Consider the following 17048-nt stretch of genomic DNA (forward strand, 5'->3'; position numbering starts at 1 on the left):
TTCTTTCCATTTCTCTTTTCTTCTATTTTTTTTTTTTGATATAGAATTCCTAAGATCAATTCATAGATTATTCTCTCTTTCGCAACCATCCATTAAATCATCTGGTTATACAGAGATAATACATTAGCCTAGAATAAAGCAATGGTGGTTGGCTTAGTTTATTCTTCTGTCTTTTTACCTTTTGACTATGGCTTTTGTGAGATTCCTGGGTTGTATTTATAAGCTGAATAACCACTAGGTTTCGGTAAAAAATAAAAGATATTGTAGCCTGCTTTATAAAGTAAAAATCAAAACAAAACTACACTTTCTGGCCTTTTATTTGAATAACATTGTCGGCCTTTAACATGTGGAAAGGACAATTCATTAAATGTTTACAAAAGTAAATTTATGTTTAATGATAAGAATGGATTTATACTAGTAATAGTAATATATTACATAATACCAATACAAAACTATGTTCCTGTTATTTTTACACTTTGCTTGCGTTTGACGGATAGACGGAGACATTTTCCTCCTTTTTGACAAATTGCTATTATTATCACTGAATGAAAAACACTCACCAAAACCACTACATCATCTCTACCACCACTACTATTACAACCACCACCACATCATCATCCCGCGGGTGGTTGGATGGGAGCATCACCCTTGAATCATATACCTATGATGATCGCATGGGTGCACGATCCGATAGTGATGTCGTTTCTTCTTCTCTTTACTAGCCTATCCTGCTTCTTTGGTTTGTGATTGTATTTTTGACAGGGGATATTTTTTTTTCTGTAAATCTTCTGCCTGTTTGTTCTTGGTTTTTTATAATTTAGCTTATGATATCTTTAGGTTATGATTTTGATTTACTTTTGTACTATTTTTGTTAGATTGCTTGTTTTTTTGTTTCAGCGGTCTCTCATATAACCTCAATTGTGTTGAAAGAGACCTAAAGCAACAAACAAACAAAAACAAACATCATCATCCCTACCAACACTACTACTGCAAATAACACCACTTCATCCTTACCACTTACCACCAGTACTACTACAACTACCACCACATCATCATTCCTACCACAACTATTACAACCACCACCACACAATTATCTCTAAAAGACCACCACTACTACAACCACCACCACATCATCATCCCTACCACCACTACTACTACAACCACCATCACATCATCATCTCTAAGACCACTACTACTACTACTACTACTACTACTACTACTACTACTACTACTACTACTACTACTACTACTACTACTACTACTACTACTACTACTACTACTACTACTACTACAATCACCACCACATCATCATCCCTACCACCACTACCACATCATCCCTTCCACCACTACTACTACTACAACTACCACTACATCATCATTCCTACCACAGCTACTACAACCACCACCACACAACCATCCATACGACCAGTACTACTACAACCACCACCACATCATCATCCCTACTACAACCACCAAATGTAATTACACTTTAAACTTTTGAAATTCTCCGAGTCGTGTCAGGAATTGCTGCGAGACAAATTTTGGATCGCATCTCAGTGAATTTGAGTGAAGTTCAAATTTATAGGTTATGGTTGCATGGGTGGGTCATGATCTTCACAATGAAAAATTTTCTCCTTTTATGTGACCAGTCATTCTTACCCCTGATAGCTATATAATTTGTCTATATTTTGTTTTCAGCACCTTATTTTATCAATTTGAAAACTGTTAACTCTCCTTTCTTTTGTGTGTTATTTGCTCTCAATTGCAATAATAAGTACTGAAACAATATTCCAAATTTGATATTTTTCAAATCCCTACAGGGCCCTTGACGTTGATTTGTATCTCGTCCGCGCAAGTTTTCAGGCTTTTTAAAATTTGCCTGGTGGCAAAAAAATGTGTTAAATGTGTTGCAAGCGCTGTAAAACCCTTAAAAACAAAAACAAACAAACCCCGAAATGGATATGCAAGCAAATTGAATATTCGACATGAATCATAAAGCACTTTCAGAATTTAGGGCTGGTATGACTTTCAATGTAATTCAAGTAATTCTTTCCAACTTGCTTTCTGTCTTTGTCTTGGAATGAGATTACTTGACTTTGGTCGGAGTCCTTGGTTGTGAGGGAAACAGTCAAATATATAGTATAGTTTTGGGAGATGATGTATTTTTCCTTGTACATCACAGGCCTCGAAGTGGGCCGGAAAACCAGGAAAAGCCGGGAGTTTTATTTTGAAAATTCCCGACCGGGAAAAGTCGGGAAAATCGGTGAAAAATGCCTTGGGCCGGGAAAAAACCGTGAGAAAAGTTTGTATCTGTTTCATTTATGAAAACTGTACTGTTGGTCCTCGTCGCCTTTACTTTTGCTAATTCTAACCGATTTTAAATTAATTTAAGTACAGGTCTAGGTGGGCTCATTTGGCCATGTGTGCTTTCTTTTGGTCTAAGCAAAGGGTTTAGTGATGTAGGTTGCCATTACTTTCCTTGCCGCCTTTACTTAAGAACCCAATCTACTCATTCCATTTAGATCTATGTGCATCGGAGAATCAAGAGTAGGGTCTGATTGTCATAACCCTCTCTGCTGTAATAAACAAATGTATTGTGAGGTGGGTTGCCATTACTCTCCTCTTTCCCACAGATACCGGTATATCCCTCATCGACATACTACTGGTAGTGGTAACTGGTCTAGATTTAATGAGCATGCTTGAAAATACTACCTTAAAATTCTTCCCAGAGCCTGGAAAAAAGCAGGGAAAAATATTTTCCTGAATCACTTCTAGGCCTGACATCATCTCTCTGTTGTGTACTGTTTAATTTTTTGTTGTTGTTTGAATATGGTTTCTCAACATTTGAGTGTATTCCTCTTTCTTCCGTTATTTGATTGCGTCTGAATGAGACTTTTAGGTGATCTCAAACTAAGTACACTGATAGCATGTGATAGGAATTTACGTTTCCTATTTGAACCTATTCCCCCTGTGTCTTATTTTTTTTCTCGTGTTCTTTCAATTGTAAAGCTATAATTTTTTACTATTCCTTTTTACTGACACTGAAATAACCTAACAACAAAAACAAACAAATGTAATTCCTAAGAACCAACAAATCAAGGCTTGGCATAAAAAAACCCAATTAGATTCTCACCAGATCATTAATCGTGATTGATTTTTTTTCAGGTTTGCCGTCGTTATCCAGGCTACAAACGTGTAGCCCTACAAGATCCCCAGCCTGAGAGACGGTTCTTGAGACGTGGCTGGGTTACGTTCAGCAAGGATTGTAACATCAAGGAAGTTTGTTGGAGTCTAAATAACATCAGGGTAAGGCAATTGGATCAATTTTTTCCTGAATAGTAGTGAAAAATAGTCATTCAGAGCCATTAGGCCTGTGGGGCCACAGTTTACACCAGTTTCTTTAGCTTGAAAAGGACAGTAACAATTGCTTTCTACCCTTTGGTTTGGACGCTACTCTATCACAAAGTACTTTCTGCCAGATCTAACAGACTCCACTGACCACTGGGTAGATGGGGCAATCAGAAAAATATCTCGACTTCACCCAGGATTGATCTCGGTCCCTTTGGGTGTGAGGCGAGCACTCTACAAACTGAGATATCTGGAACCCCCCCCCCCCTATCACTGATGACTTAATTGCTTTTACTCTGATAGTAGTACAAAGCTTTGAGTCAGGGCTTTTTTTTGTTTTGAATATTTGATTTCAGGTCTGAATAAAATTGAACCTCACACGCTGAAATAGATTACGAAAACATTGAGTAATGCTTTCATCTATCATCTTTGGGAGTTATATTTTTTATTAAAAGTAGAGGTGTCACAATCATTATAGATTTTTGAAAAAAGTTTTTAACTGGTCCTAGCCCTTCCATGACATTATTTTGTTATTTATAGGAATAAAATAATTTGTCATGATGATGGATGTTCTCAATCAACTTTATTGCATTTTTCCTATCATTTGTTAGCAATTGTATTATTTGTTTTGTTTTATAATTCTGTTTTCATTAAAAAAAATTTGTTTTTATTTATTTATTTGTTTTTTATTTTCTAGCTGCGTGACTGTGAACTCGGGGCAACTTTGAACCGTGAGCTACGTCAACGAGTGAGAGGTGCGAATGGACTGACTGTTCACAAACAGGTGATGAGGAATGATATAAAGATGGCTGCTAAAATTATCCAACAGCTGGACAATAAGTGGACTCTCTGGGCTGATGAGGAAGACGAGAAAAAAGACGCGGAGAAGGAGGTGGGTATAGGATGTAAAGGGAAGCAATAATTTATGACATTGTCATAATATTTATGTCACATCCCGTAATATATCAGTCTGTTACTGGGTGGGGTTCCTGACCTCCCATAGTGAGCAGGGAGGTACTTATGTGTCTTCTATTCCCCTATATCTGTTTTCCAACATGCTTTCTGTCTTTGTCTTGGAATGAGATTACTTGGGTTTTGTCCTAGCCCTGGGATGTATAGTTAGAGTTTTGGGAGATGATATTTTTTGTCTTGTAATGTAAGTCATCTCTCTGTTATGCACCTTATTATTTGTGTTTTATATATATATATGATTTGTAACAGTTGAGTGTATTCCTCTTAGTGGGGACCTGTGCTTGTGTTATGATGAGACATTTAGGTGATCTCAAACTAAGTACGCTGATAGTGTGCTCTTGGAATCTTCATGTTCCTTATTTAAACTAATTCCCATTTGTCTTCCTTTTTCTTGGACACTTTAATTGTAATTCTGGAACTTTTTACTATCCCATTTTCTTCCTTTTTACTGGCACTGATATGACCTAAATGAGTTGCAAGTGCCGTAAAACCCTAAAAAACAAACATACATATCAGTCTCTTACACAGATTTTATTTCTAGATCATTCAAATATATTTTTATGGAGTTGAAATTGTCAAAAATCTAATTTTTAGAGAAGTGTTGGTGAAAAAGACAATTGTTATTTTATTTGATAAATATTTGATGGGTTTTAACAATAGTACATCAATTCCAAAGCGTTTTTTGAGTGACAATTCATGAAGATAAAGGTAGGAATCTTATAACAAGAAATGAAATGGGAGGAAAGTGCCAGAAGACAATAGAGAATAAAAATTTTGCAGCAGTAATGGGGGCTCAAACTCCCATCGCTGCTGCGAAATTTTTATTCTCTATTTTTTTGTCGCATTTTCCTACTCACTTCATTTCTTGTTATTATCAGCATAAGTGCCTGCTCCACTCACTTTTCTGAATTAGGAATCTTAAATTTTGAGATTTCTCTCCCCCCCCCCCCCCCCCCCTCCCCCAATATACAGATTTTCTTGTTTGAGACATTGGCAGATCTATTTGATAGTCTGATAGAGGGATTCATGGTTTTCACTTGTGTGCATGGACAAAATGTTCACTGACCATTTCATCTTGATATCAATCTATCAACTCTATTCTTAGGCGCATCTTAATGTTCAAACATTGCACTGTTCATTGTTAAACTCCTACTAAAACTAAGCCAAGGAGCTGGTGACAGTAATTTTACCTGGTTTATCAAATACTTTCATTTTCAATTTAATTTTTCTCATGTCTATACTATGAATATATTATATGAATTTCTTCTTCATGACTAAAAACCAAAATTGAATAAGGGGACTGCTGGATATCGTATTGCCCTTTAGCCCTAGGAGTCCCCAGTGTGATTCTCATTTTGGTACTTTTGATGTTTTCCTTTTATCAAGACGACTGAACTCTTAAACAAAATGGTCTTTCCTTTTTGTTTGAAATGCCGAGACATATAAGATGGAGAGAAAGATAAAAATGTACATGCTTTACCCGTCTCTTACAGAAAGATGCTAATATAGTCATCTTTTTCTTTATCCTCTTCTCTGTATTTTTTCCAGCCACAGTTTGGATTTGTATCGAAGAATCCGGTGCTTAAAAATATCACTGATTATCTGGTGGACGAGGGGAGTTTTGAGGAGGAGGAACTCATAGGTAAGCCCTAGAAATAGTGTATACATGGACACAGCTAGGCCAATTTGAAGACGTTGAAAGAGGTTTTTCTTTCAGCCAAAAGTTTAGCTGGCTACCTTTCCAACTTAATGTGACCTTGGATGTGTGTTCTCGCCATTTCATGTTATGTCTTTATGTTTGAATGCCCAGTTTGTGACCATGTCCTATCATGACAATTTGTCCAGTAGCCAGCTAAGCTCCTGCATAGAGTGAAACCAATGAAGCTGCACTTTAATTATTCTGACCGTGAATAGGGCAAGACAATTTTGTGGGCCAATCATGATACTGTCATCTATTTTATTGTTATGGAGAACAACAGTATGCAGACCTGCCTAGTACTAAGCTGCATAGGTCTTTTTGACTCAATAAATCTTGTTGAGAAGGAAATTTTAGCTTCTTAGAACGTATATTCAGGACTTTTTGAGCATTTTTAGACCATGCTGGGAGCAAATTGAAAATATCTTTTTTTCCCTTTGGAAACCACGAATTTTTGAAATTTCAAGTAGGCGGCTCTGAGTCTGGATTTTATACATATGTTGGTTTGTAGGATCTGTTATTTTGTAACTACAAATGTAAACACTATAATAAAATCCTTTGTCCCGTGTTACAGGTGAAAGTGATGACGATAAAAAAGATGCCAATCCAGAAATCTCCATTGAAAAAGAGGATACGCTGTGTAAGGTGAGTCAATGTTTATAGTTATTGGGTTGTGTCCAGGAATACGTTGTGTAAGGTGAGTCAATGATTATAGTTATTGGGTTGTGTCCAGGAATACATTGTGTAAGGTGAGTCAATGTTTATAGTTATTGGGTTTTGTCCAGGGATATGTTGTGTCAGGTGAGTCAATGTTGTTGGGTTGTGTCCAAGCCACGCGAGCATACTATTTCTGATCTCAACACTACCGCCACTCCCCACCATCTCCACCCTCTTCCTCCTCATTTTCCCTTTACTCCTTTTCCTATTTTTTGCACCTCCTCCTCTGCCCTCTCCTCTTCATCTCCTACGCACCATTGCTGCTGCTCCTGCTGTTGTTGTCTATTTATGTAAATTAGGGGAAAAAATATTTGACCCAATTCTTCCCATTTTATTTTACTGCTAATCTTTTTATTATTATTATTATTATTATTATTATTATTATTATTATTATTATTATTATTATTATTATTAGTTGAAAAAATCAATTCTCCATTATTTATTTATATACTGTTTTTTAAAAACAGGTTCTTGACAAGATGATCCTGTATCTTAGAATCGTCCACTCTGTAGATTACTACAGTGCTAATGAATATGCAAACGAGGATGAGATGCCCCATCGCTGTGGTATCATGCATGCCAGAGGTACGCCACCCGGAGCCACTGCCACCATAACACAGAGTGATGGTAAGAGAATTTTTTTAATTACACACTCTCGCAAAGGTACCATTAGATCCCGTCACCTCGGAATTCCATGAAAAATATAGATAATCCATCAAACGAGATGTCTGATGTCAACAGGAATCACCCATGTTGTCCAAAGTGGGCAAATTTGGGTTATTAATCGTGCCCAAAGAAAAAAATGAAAGTGCCCGAAGTGAAGCTCGAACCCGGGACCTTCTGGATCACAGTGCAATGGTTAACTACTTGGCAACTCTGTTGAGAAGAGAGATTAAAGTGGGCAAGTTTGAGTGAAACAGTTTCCAGTTTGTATTGTAGGATATTTCAAATGACAGTCATGAAATAGAATACAAGCTTCAGTTTGATTTACAAAGTCAGATGATGTGGATATTTTGGGTTTCCCCTTGGTCAACAAAACACGATGGATGAGACACTACAGACGAATGAGAGATGAGAGGATGACCAACAGATTCAATCAAACGCAACAAATAATCCTATGTGTAAACTTTAAACTTTATAGTCTGAATGAGAGAATTTGGTGAGAACCCAATTGGTGGCCTAGTCTAAAACCAGTAACAAAGAATATTCATTCTATAGATTAATCCATCTTACATTTTGTCATGATTCAAGTCTACATCTGTTCCAGTTTTTCCAGGCTTTATATCGTTACAGTTTTGTTCCTTTTCTTTTTTTTAAGCTGTAATATTTATTTTTGTCCAATGTTTCATCTCTATTCTGGTTACTTTACTCTTTTGCATAAAGCTTACAGAATAGTTTCATTTCATATGGAACCAAGTTATTTATTATATATTATTATTATTATACTATATTTTTTTTTCGGTATCTACCTTAATTTTCAGTCAATGATTGGATCAGCTCTTTCGAGACCAAGATGAAGCCATTCTTGGAAGGAGCCCAAACCATCAGCGACACGGAGGCTGGGCAGATTGGCAAGAAGGACCCCGATGCATATCCTTTCTCTTATATTATAACAGCTATCAAGTTTGTAGAAAATAGCAATTTTTTCCCCCAATGTATTCTGCTGTACTCTGGAAATACCCATATTTTAAAATTTGGCCTGAAAACTCGTTCAAATATCAATCGATTTAAATGACTCTTCTTGTCAAAGTCTCTCAAACCCGGGACTTCGCTTAAATTGATCAATATTTGAAGGATGAGTTTTCTGGCTGAAGTCGCGGGTTTGAGAGCTTTTGCCAAGATGAGAGTCATTTAAATCGATCGATATGTGAAGGACAAGTTTTCTCTCCAAACTATTAAATGTGTGTTTTTCCAGAGTACAGCATGGTGGGAGAGAGGTCACTTGCTGTGTTTTCTATTCCATAGCCTACATCTGTTTTCTCTTTCCATGTTGTTTTCTGTCTTTGTTCTAGACAGAGATTTATCTCTTTTTTTTTCTTCTTTTTTTCTTGGGATCGTTAGCTGAGAGAGAAGCTGTCAAATTTGTAGTTCCTTTTTTTTTATTTTGAGGGATATTTTTTTTCTTTGTAAATCATCTCTCCCTCTTATGTGCCACTATTACTATGGTTTTTCATTTTAAATATACTGATTGTTCTTTTATAAGAATTTGAGTATATCCTTCATAGCAGGATCCTGTGCTCGTGTCTGGATGGGACTTTTAGGTCATGTCAAAATAGGCACATTGATGGTAGAATATTCTTTTCCCTTCTTGAACCAGCCTCCTTTGTTGTGCTTGCTCTTTTTTTTTTAACTTTTGATCTTTAACTTTTCCCCATATTATTTGCCTTTTTTAAAAACTGGTGCTGAAATGACCTCAATGTGTTGTAAGCGCTGTAAAAGCCCTAAAGACAAAAGCAGCAAAGCAACACCACAAAGTAAATCCTATTCAAATCATTTTTTTTTCTTTTAATAAATTTTACCAATGCCTGATCCTCTGTTTATTAAATTAAAAATAAGATAAGTTGCACAAAAAAGAAAAGAAAAAAAAGACAATATCTTGATCGATGATTTCCTTAACGAGTCTTCACAGAGGTGGAGAAGTTTGTCCAGTCCAACACTCACGAGTTGGCCAAAGACAAGTGGTTATGTCCCTTGTCTGGCAAAAAATTCAAAGGCCCCGACTTTGTGCGGAAACACATCTTTAACAAACACACTGAGAAGATTGAGGAAGTCAAGAAAGAGGTGAGTTACAATATGAGCCCTATTACATGTGTCCAACATGCTAGTGAAACAGATGAGCTCAGTATAATGTGACTATTGAACTATTGGGTTTTACGCAGGTTTTTATTTTTAAAAGGTTCAATAAATAAATGTAAAAATATAAATAAACAAATGAAAAAATGACTAAGTAAACAGAATTTAACAAACTGGATGATATTCAATTGTTTTGATAAACAATGGAAGGGACCCCAAAAGAATATCAGGAAAAAGTGTTGAAAAGTGGACACAGAAAATATTCCTATTCATCTTTTTGATATCTCCTTCACCCTATTCCCCCCCCCCCCCCCCCCCCCCCCCCCCCCCCCCCGAACCTGATTCTAATTCTGATTTTTTTTAACCCTAAAAAAAATTCTAAACCATGACACAAATAAAGATTGAAATATCGTCACCAATCTGGTTTTTTTCCTTTTATCATAATGGCCAACTGTCCCGATTTGGCTACGTGGAGACGTTTTAGAAAGAAACAAAACAAAAAGAAAGAAAAACTAAACCAATCGATAAAATGTTGGTGTTTATTAGTAAGGAAATGACCCTTGCATGTCCCAGGATTATGCTTTAAAAAAATATTTATTAGCAAATCAAAATGAGGAACAGAAAACGTTCTAAATATAGATTATATTATGTAATAGTCCAAACTAGCAATGACTATGAAAATTTTTGTTTTCTATTTTTGTAGGAAATACTACTCTTATATCAAAGCCCTATCTCCACTGAGTAAAAATCTTTTTGAATTTTGAAAATCCATTAATATATAACAAAGTTATGCAGTTTCAAAGATGTCATTTATTTGGATGACTCACAAAGAGTAAAAATATGGGACGCTTTTTCTGCGTTTTATTCTGGTTTGTGCCTGTATCTCGATTAATATGTGGAATTAGATTTTAAAACTTGGCAATTTTAGGGCAAAATTATCAGAAAATATGATGAAGACATCAGAAGAGTTCTAACTTGTATAGTTTTAGAGCTGTATGGCTAGGGTCAACTATAAATTTGTTGGAGCAAAATGGCCGTCTCCATATTTTCACTCATTGAAATGCAAATTGGGTTGATGTTTTGTGAGAATACGGGAAAAGTACTTATCATAATCGAATGAAATTTGAAATATAAATAGAAGAAATGTGCATATATAACCTTATGAGCGACAAAATCTCTCCTCTTTGTAGTTTTAGAAATATTGTACTCCAAAGAGTAAAAATCTATTTTTAACGGTCTTCTGGTAATCGTACGAGTTTTGTCGCTTGACATAATCTAAAATGACCTCTTTTCTGTGTGCCAACTTTCAGACATATTCATGGATAAACAGCGTTGTAATTAATTTTTTTAAATAGCATGTACGGAACGGCTTTGTCCCATATTTTGTCGCGGATTTGGGCACTTCGTGAGCGAAAAAGAGGCCCAAAGATTTGTGCGGGATAGTCATTGCTAGTCCAAACGTAGTGCTGTTCTGAGTCTTGACTGTATTGTTTTTTAGCTCTTTGAAAAGTTGGCCACTATGCTTTTATGGGGATGTTCCAATCATTTTTATAGAAAATTGGTCAAACCAGAATTGAAAATCGATAAGATGTAAACAATTTAACATGGATTTTATTTTTTTGTCAACATACTTTCGACAATCTGATGTGATGTATCATAATTGACTTGAAATTTTTGTGGCTAAAACTCTTTTTATGTTCCAGGTGAAATATTTTAACAACTACCTGTTAGATTCAAAGCGACCTGCTTTGCCGGAGCATCCGAGTAGTCGACCCAAACCACCTCCCCCTCCACAGCCACAACCACCACCACCACAACAACCTTCACCACAACATACATCCGTGCTGGCTAGGGTTGGTGACCCCTATTCCAACAGATTGGGCGGCTTCGGAGCAGCAGGTGATATATCAATCTGATACCCAAGTTCTTAGATTAAAAAACAGAACAAAACAAACAAAATAACAAAAGACAAAAAAAGCCAACAGATTTAGTTGTTGCTTCTTATTAAGGCTGGATTTTGGCATAAATGTTTCTCCTTATTTTCTTGAATGTTGGAAGTTGGTATGATATGAAATGATAATATTAAAAATGATGATGATAATAATAATCTATATATTAATTAAGCTAAGAACTTGTAACAACAAAAACAGAACAGTTAAATGATATTTTATACCACATTGAAAGTTTAAAGAAGATGCTATCCATATTTGATATGAGATTGATATAATATGGGACACGTTTCAATTTTAAAAAAACCCCATTACCCCTCACCTTTCTGAGTTTATTTATAGAAAAAAAATAAGATGATTGAATTCATCTGTTTCAGGCTACCAAAGTCCATTCACAGTTCGAGACAGTCGACCGCCTCCTGACTATCGTAGAGGTGGAGGTGGTGGTAGACCATTCAGGTAAAGCCAAATGTCGTCTGCCCTACGGAATCTTTCTTGATTAGAAATTTTTTGTTTCTCTTAAATTATAATAATAACATTAATGAACATTACATTTTAGTATAAGGTGTGCAAGTGGGATCATCATCTTGCATCGTGTAAAAAATGTGCATAAATCTGCAGAAATAAAGTAATCCGGGATGGGAATTTTGCCAATTTTGACGTATTTATGGATTATTTCTTGTAGCGGTAGGTGCAAGGGTTAGTTTGACTTTAGCCAACATTTTCCTTCAGTAAGCCTTTAGTTACATTACTCTAACACCGTAATGGTTACTTAGTAATTGGGAACAATGTGCAGGCCGTATACATCTTGCTGATTTTGATAGAACAGAATATAACACTTACTTGTTTGTTTTGTTTGCAGGCCTGGTCCAATGAATGAGTCATATGTTAAATCGTTTTTCTTCATCATGTTTTGGTGGAATAAATCTGATAACTCTCATCCTGTACACATTCACTTTATCTTTTTGTTTTTTTTTCACACTGCTTTTATTGCAGGAGGTCTGACCCTCGTCAGTTGATACAATACACAGACTTGGATGCCCCAGAGGATAATGATATCTTCTAGAACAACAACACACACACACACACACACACAGACTTACAAGACAAAGATCTTGTCACTTGTTGTTGAAATATATGTTAAAAAGCTGATAGATGGGGGGGGGGGGGGGGGGGGGGGTGAGTAATGTATGCATCTCTTAAATTAATTTCTTTGATTCTATAAAAGTGTGAATAGGTGTGTATGAAACAGCGCGATGCATGTTGGTGTGCAAAATTATTAATTGTCAGCATATCTGGATGAAAGACTATTTGGGTCAGTCTCTGCACTTTTCATAATCTTCAGTTACTATTACTATTACAGCTCTTCTCTTTTGTAGGAAAAAGAAAGGGGGGGGGGGGGGGGGGGGGGGTAGTAGTAGAAGGGGGTTTGTGCCCTTTGGCCAAAGAAAATAGGATGGGAGGGGGGGGGGGGCACACTTTTCAGGGAAATGATAGTAATCTCGCGGGGATTCCCCATAGTAACATCGTCAGTAATGATTCTGACGGAGACATTGGTCCATTGCTATTTTATTTCGATAGCACTTCTTTTGATTTATGGGGCTCTTTTTCTGTTTTTTTTTTTGGTTTAATTTTGTGTTACCGTTTAGTGATTTTTCATTGGCACATTTGGTGATCTGGAATTTAATTTTTATTTTTTTTTAAAGAGGGGGCAGGAATGTGAATAAGCTTCTTTTTTTTTTTTTGGAAAGGGACTGGTTTAAAAATTTTAATGTTTCCAAAACTGTGATGGACTATAATAGGGCAAATATTATTTTCTCAACTTGTCGGAAATTGAAATTGTTGTGAAGTGTTTTACATTATGGAAATATGAGACTTATAAATTTTGGCTGTTGGAGGTACCAAGCAATCTGATTATCAAGATAAGTGTAAGATTGTTTTTCCTCTTTATATTTATAGCGCTTCATTTTTGTCATGGTTTTCTTGTGGTGCATCACAATTATCGAAATGATGTTCGATCATTATTTTGGTAGTAAATTTGGGAGTGAGATGATGTGCGATGAAAGGAAAATTTTTACACTGAGTGAAAATGGATTTGGGTGTTTTATTTTTTAGGGGAAAGCATGTGTCGTTATTTTTTATATTTATATCGTCGTTAATGAGGTGGAATTGCTGTCATGTTGTTTAACCCATGCACTGTTGTTTTCTATTGTTATCATCATTTCATATTGGATGTCATAAATGTCATGGTTCTCAACATTCTCATCTCCTGAATAAACTTTTTGTGATGAAAGATAAATTCTTAGAGTTGATGACTTTTGTGTTTTTGTTTGTAAAGTTATATGTTGGAATAGTGGGAAAATAATAAAAGCCTCTTCACTTTATTATTTTCATTAAAAAAAATAATTGTTTTTCTAAACATGGCCACATTTGATATTATTGTGGTTTATACCTAGTTTTTTGTGGGTTTTTTAAAAATATCGTAAAATGTAGATCTACTAATTGTAAGTGCTCGTAAATTTTGGTGTACTTAAATAAAAAATTTTGTATTCAAAACTCATCAGCATTGCATGGGTTTTAATTAATACGTAAAAAGTAGACATGATCATTTGTGTACTTGTGCGATATTATCATATTGGTAATGGTGTTGCTCTCAGCTGGCCCGTTACGATCCGGCAGGCGTTGTTGAGCTCGGGGTCTAACTTGGAGGCATGGCATGATCGGGCCCATACAGCTGAGCAGTACTCCGCAGTTGAGTAGCTGAGGGCCAATGCTGTGGTCCTTAGAGTTTTAGGGTCAGTTCCCCAGTTCATGTTTGCCAGCTTTCCAAGGAGGGCATTACGCGTGGACACTTTTGCCTTGGTCTTCCTCACGTGTTCTCTGAGGGACAGTCCGATCGAGCGTCACTCCGAGGTACACTGGGTGGTAGTTGTACTCTAATGTCTGGCCATTCCACTTGATGTTAAGTTTTTTGTGGGCTTGGTGGTTGTTGAGGTGAAATGCACACACTTGTGTTTTCCCTGGGTTGGCGTTCAGCGAGTTTTTAGTGTAGTACTTTGAAAGGGTGTCTAGGGCATTTGTTAGTCTGCTCTCGATTGGTTGGAAGGACACATCCTGTGTTGCGAGGCATAGATCATCAGCATATATGAATCGGCGGATATTTGGGAACTCAGGCTGATCATTTGTATATATATTGAAAAGTGTTGGAGCCAGCACTGATCCTTGGGGAAGACCATTCTTCTGGGTGCGCCACCTGCTCTTCCGGCCATCCATTTCAACAAAGAAGCGCCTGTTTTCGAGAAGTGACTGGATGATATTTACAATTTTCTTATTCTTTATCATTTTAGCCACTTTGAGGAGTAGGATCTTGTGATTCATTGTGTCATAGGCTGCAGTGAGAGCAACACCATTACCACTGGTCTACCGTGCAGCAGGAATAGCCCCACCACACATCCGGAGGGAAACTCATGCCCAAATACAAACAGGAAATGGACCAGAGACACCCCCTTCATGACCAGAATTGCCCCTAAAGCAGGCTCAAATCAAGGAAAAGCTTCCTCACAGTAGAGAGCCTTCACCCAGACCACTCAGCATTTTTCCGCCTGGACAAATGGGTAGAATGGGACAAGACAGCAAACGATGCCCTCCAGCCCCCACAGAAAAGCTCCCAGCAGGCACAGACCTCAAGAGAAAAGACTGGGTGGCGTTGAACAGAGCTAGAGCAAAGGTGGGAAACACCGCCACCAACCTCTTTAAATGGAAAATCTCACCGGGCACTGAATGCCCATGCGGTCACCCCAGACAGACCATGGACCACATCCTGTCCGAATGCTCGCTGGGACCTCACTGCACCAATGCTGACCTGAGGGAATGCAACCAGACTGCCCGGGACTGGCTGACTCACTGGCGCGACAAGATATGAATGAATCATATTGGTACTTGATTTTCTTGATTTATTCCTAGTTTTGTTAGAGTTCGATCATTGTTTACAATCAAAGCAATAGACATTACACATTGGAGAGTGAAAGTGAAAGCGCAACTGGCATACCCTTTGTAAACTGGAGAATTACACATTCTAACATAGGATGTGTCTTCTCTTAGGCACTGGTCCGCACATTGCACTACTATAATATGTATTCACTGGTCTCACCACATCCCCTTTTTCTGCCATCTTGAAAACCCCCGAATAACGACATAATTTGCCGGTCCCAGGCAATGTCATTATTCAGGGGTTGCTTTGTACATGATTACCTCCCTTTTTATGACCCTTTTGTGTGTGGACTGGAATTTTTGTGAAGAAATAGTAACTATTCCCTCCCAAAATCTGGTCTAACTCTTGATTTCAGTTGCTCCGGGGCCTATATTCACCATTCAAAGTTGACAGTCTTGGTGGCGTCCTTTGACTTCCCATGGTAGGTAGGCAGGAGGTCACGCTGTGGTTTCTATCCCCTTATATCTGTTTTCCGAGTTGCTTTCTGCCTTTGTCGAGATGGAAGTCGGTTTGGACGAATTCAATCCCTCGTGGAGGCGGGGACGTACACTCCTCTAAGCTTGGTGAGAAGTTGCCAGGCTTTGATACCAGTAAGAGGAGACACTGGGTGGCTGCGAATCGGCTTCGGTCGAGGAGCTGCCTAACGGCAAGTGCGCTTCACCAGTGGGGACTTTCCACCTGTCCAACATGTACCCGCTGTGGGCAAGAACCTGAGACGGCAGAGCATCTGGTCGATCGGTGTGTTGTGACGATGCTACCGGGTGAATCACGACGGTGCACGAATGCGGACCGGACTTTGCTGATTGGGTCGATCGTCATAACATAGTAGTGTGATAACCGTAAGAGTCTGCTGCCTTTGTCTTGGAATGGGATTACTTAGTCTTGTCCTGGCTGGTGTCCTTGACTGAGAGGGAAACAGTCAAATGTATAATCATAGTTTTGGGAGATGATATTTTTTCCCTTGTAAATCATATCTGTTATGTAAACATTTGAGGTGTAAAACCCTTGAAAACAAAACACAAAGTTGACAGTGGCTACTTATGGTAGGAATTCACCTCCAATGTTCCAAAACATTGTTGGCATATGTTTGTTTTTGTTTTTAAGGGTTTTACAGCGCTTGCAACACATTTAGGTCACATCAGTTCCTGTAAAAATGAAGAAAATTGGATAGTAGATGTAAAATTAAAAGAACTTGAAAAATTAAGACAAAGGGAAATTGTTCAAATAGGAAACAGATGTAGATGTTTGAGATCACCGTTAAGCCTCACCCAGACACAAGCACAGGCCCCCACTAAGAGGAATACACTCAAATGTTTACAATGTTAACTATAAATAAACAAAACTACATAACAGAGATGATTTACAACGAAAGAAATATCATCCCTCAAAACTATAACTATACATTCAACTGTTGTTTCCCTCCCAGCCAAGGACTCCGGCCAGGATCAGGACAAAACTAAGTAATATCATTCCAAGACAAAGACAGAAAGCAATTGGAAAACATGATAATGATAGAGCAAGTACCCCCCAGCCCACTATATGGGAGGTCAAGAAACCCCACCCAAGTTGGCATACATCTGAT

General features: G+C 37.4%; 1 protein-coding gene across 4 annotated transcripts in view; it reads left to right on the plus strand.

Moving 5' to 3' along the window:
* Positions 1-13774, plus strand: part of LOC144957312 (serrate RNA effector molecule homolog) — a 57314-nt gene extending 43540 nt beyond the window's left edge. For all 4 annotated transcript variants that reach the window (XM_078888450.1, XM_078888452.1, XM_078888451.1 and 1 more), the window contains 10 exons: positions 3166-3306; positions 4046-4240; positions 5869-5962; positions 6591-6661; positions 7201-7360; positions 8215-8322; positions 9360-9514; positions 11230-11425; positions 11853-11934; positions 12472-13774. In XM_078888450.1, the coding sequence (XP_078744576.1) occupies positions 3166-3306; positions 4046-4240; positions 5869-5962; positions 6591-6661; positions 7201-7360; positions 8215-8322; positions 9360-9514; positions 11230-11425; positions 11853-11934; positions 12472-12541 (1272 nt within the window). In that variant the 3' untranslated portion in view covers positions 12542-13774. The remainder of the gene's footprint in view (positions 1-3165; positions 3307-4045; positions 4241-5868; positions 5963-6590; positions 6662-7200; positions 7361-8214; positions 8323-9359; positions 9515-11229; positions 11426-11852; positions 11935-12471) is intronic.
* Positions 13775-17048: the final 3274 nt, after the last annotated feature.

The sequence above is a fragment of the Berghia stephanieae genome, chromosome 11 (genome assembly GCF_034508935.2).
Source record: "Berghia stephanieae isolate SIO BIC M18660-M18661 chromosome 11, UCSD_Bste_1.3, whole genome shotgun sequence".
Taxonomy (NCBI): domain Eukaryota; kingdom Metazoa; phylum Mollusca; class Gastropoda; order Nudibranchia; family Aeolidiidae; genus Berghia; species Berghia stephanieae.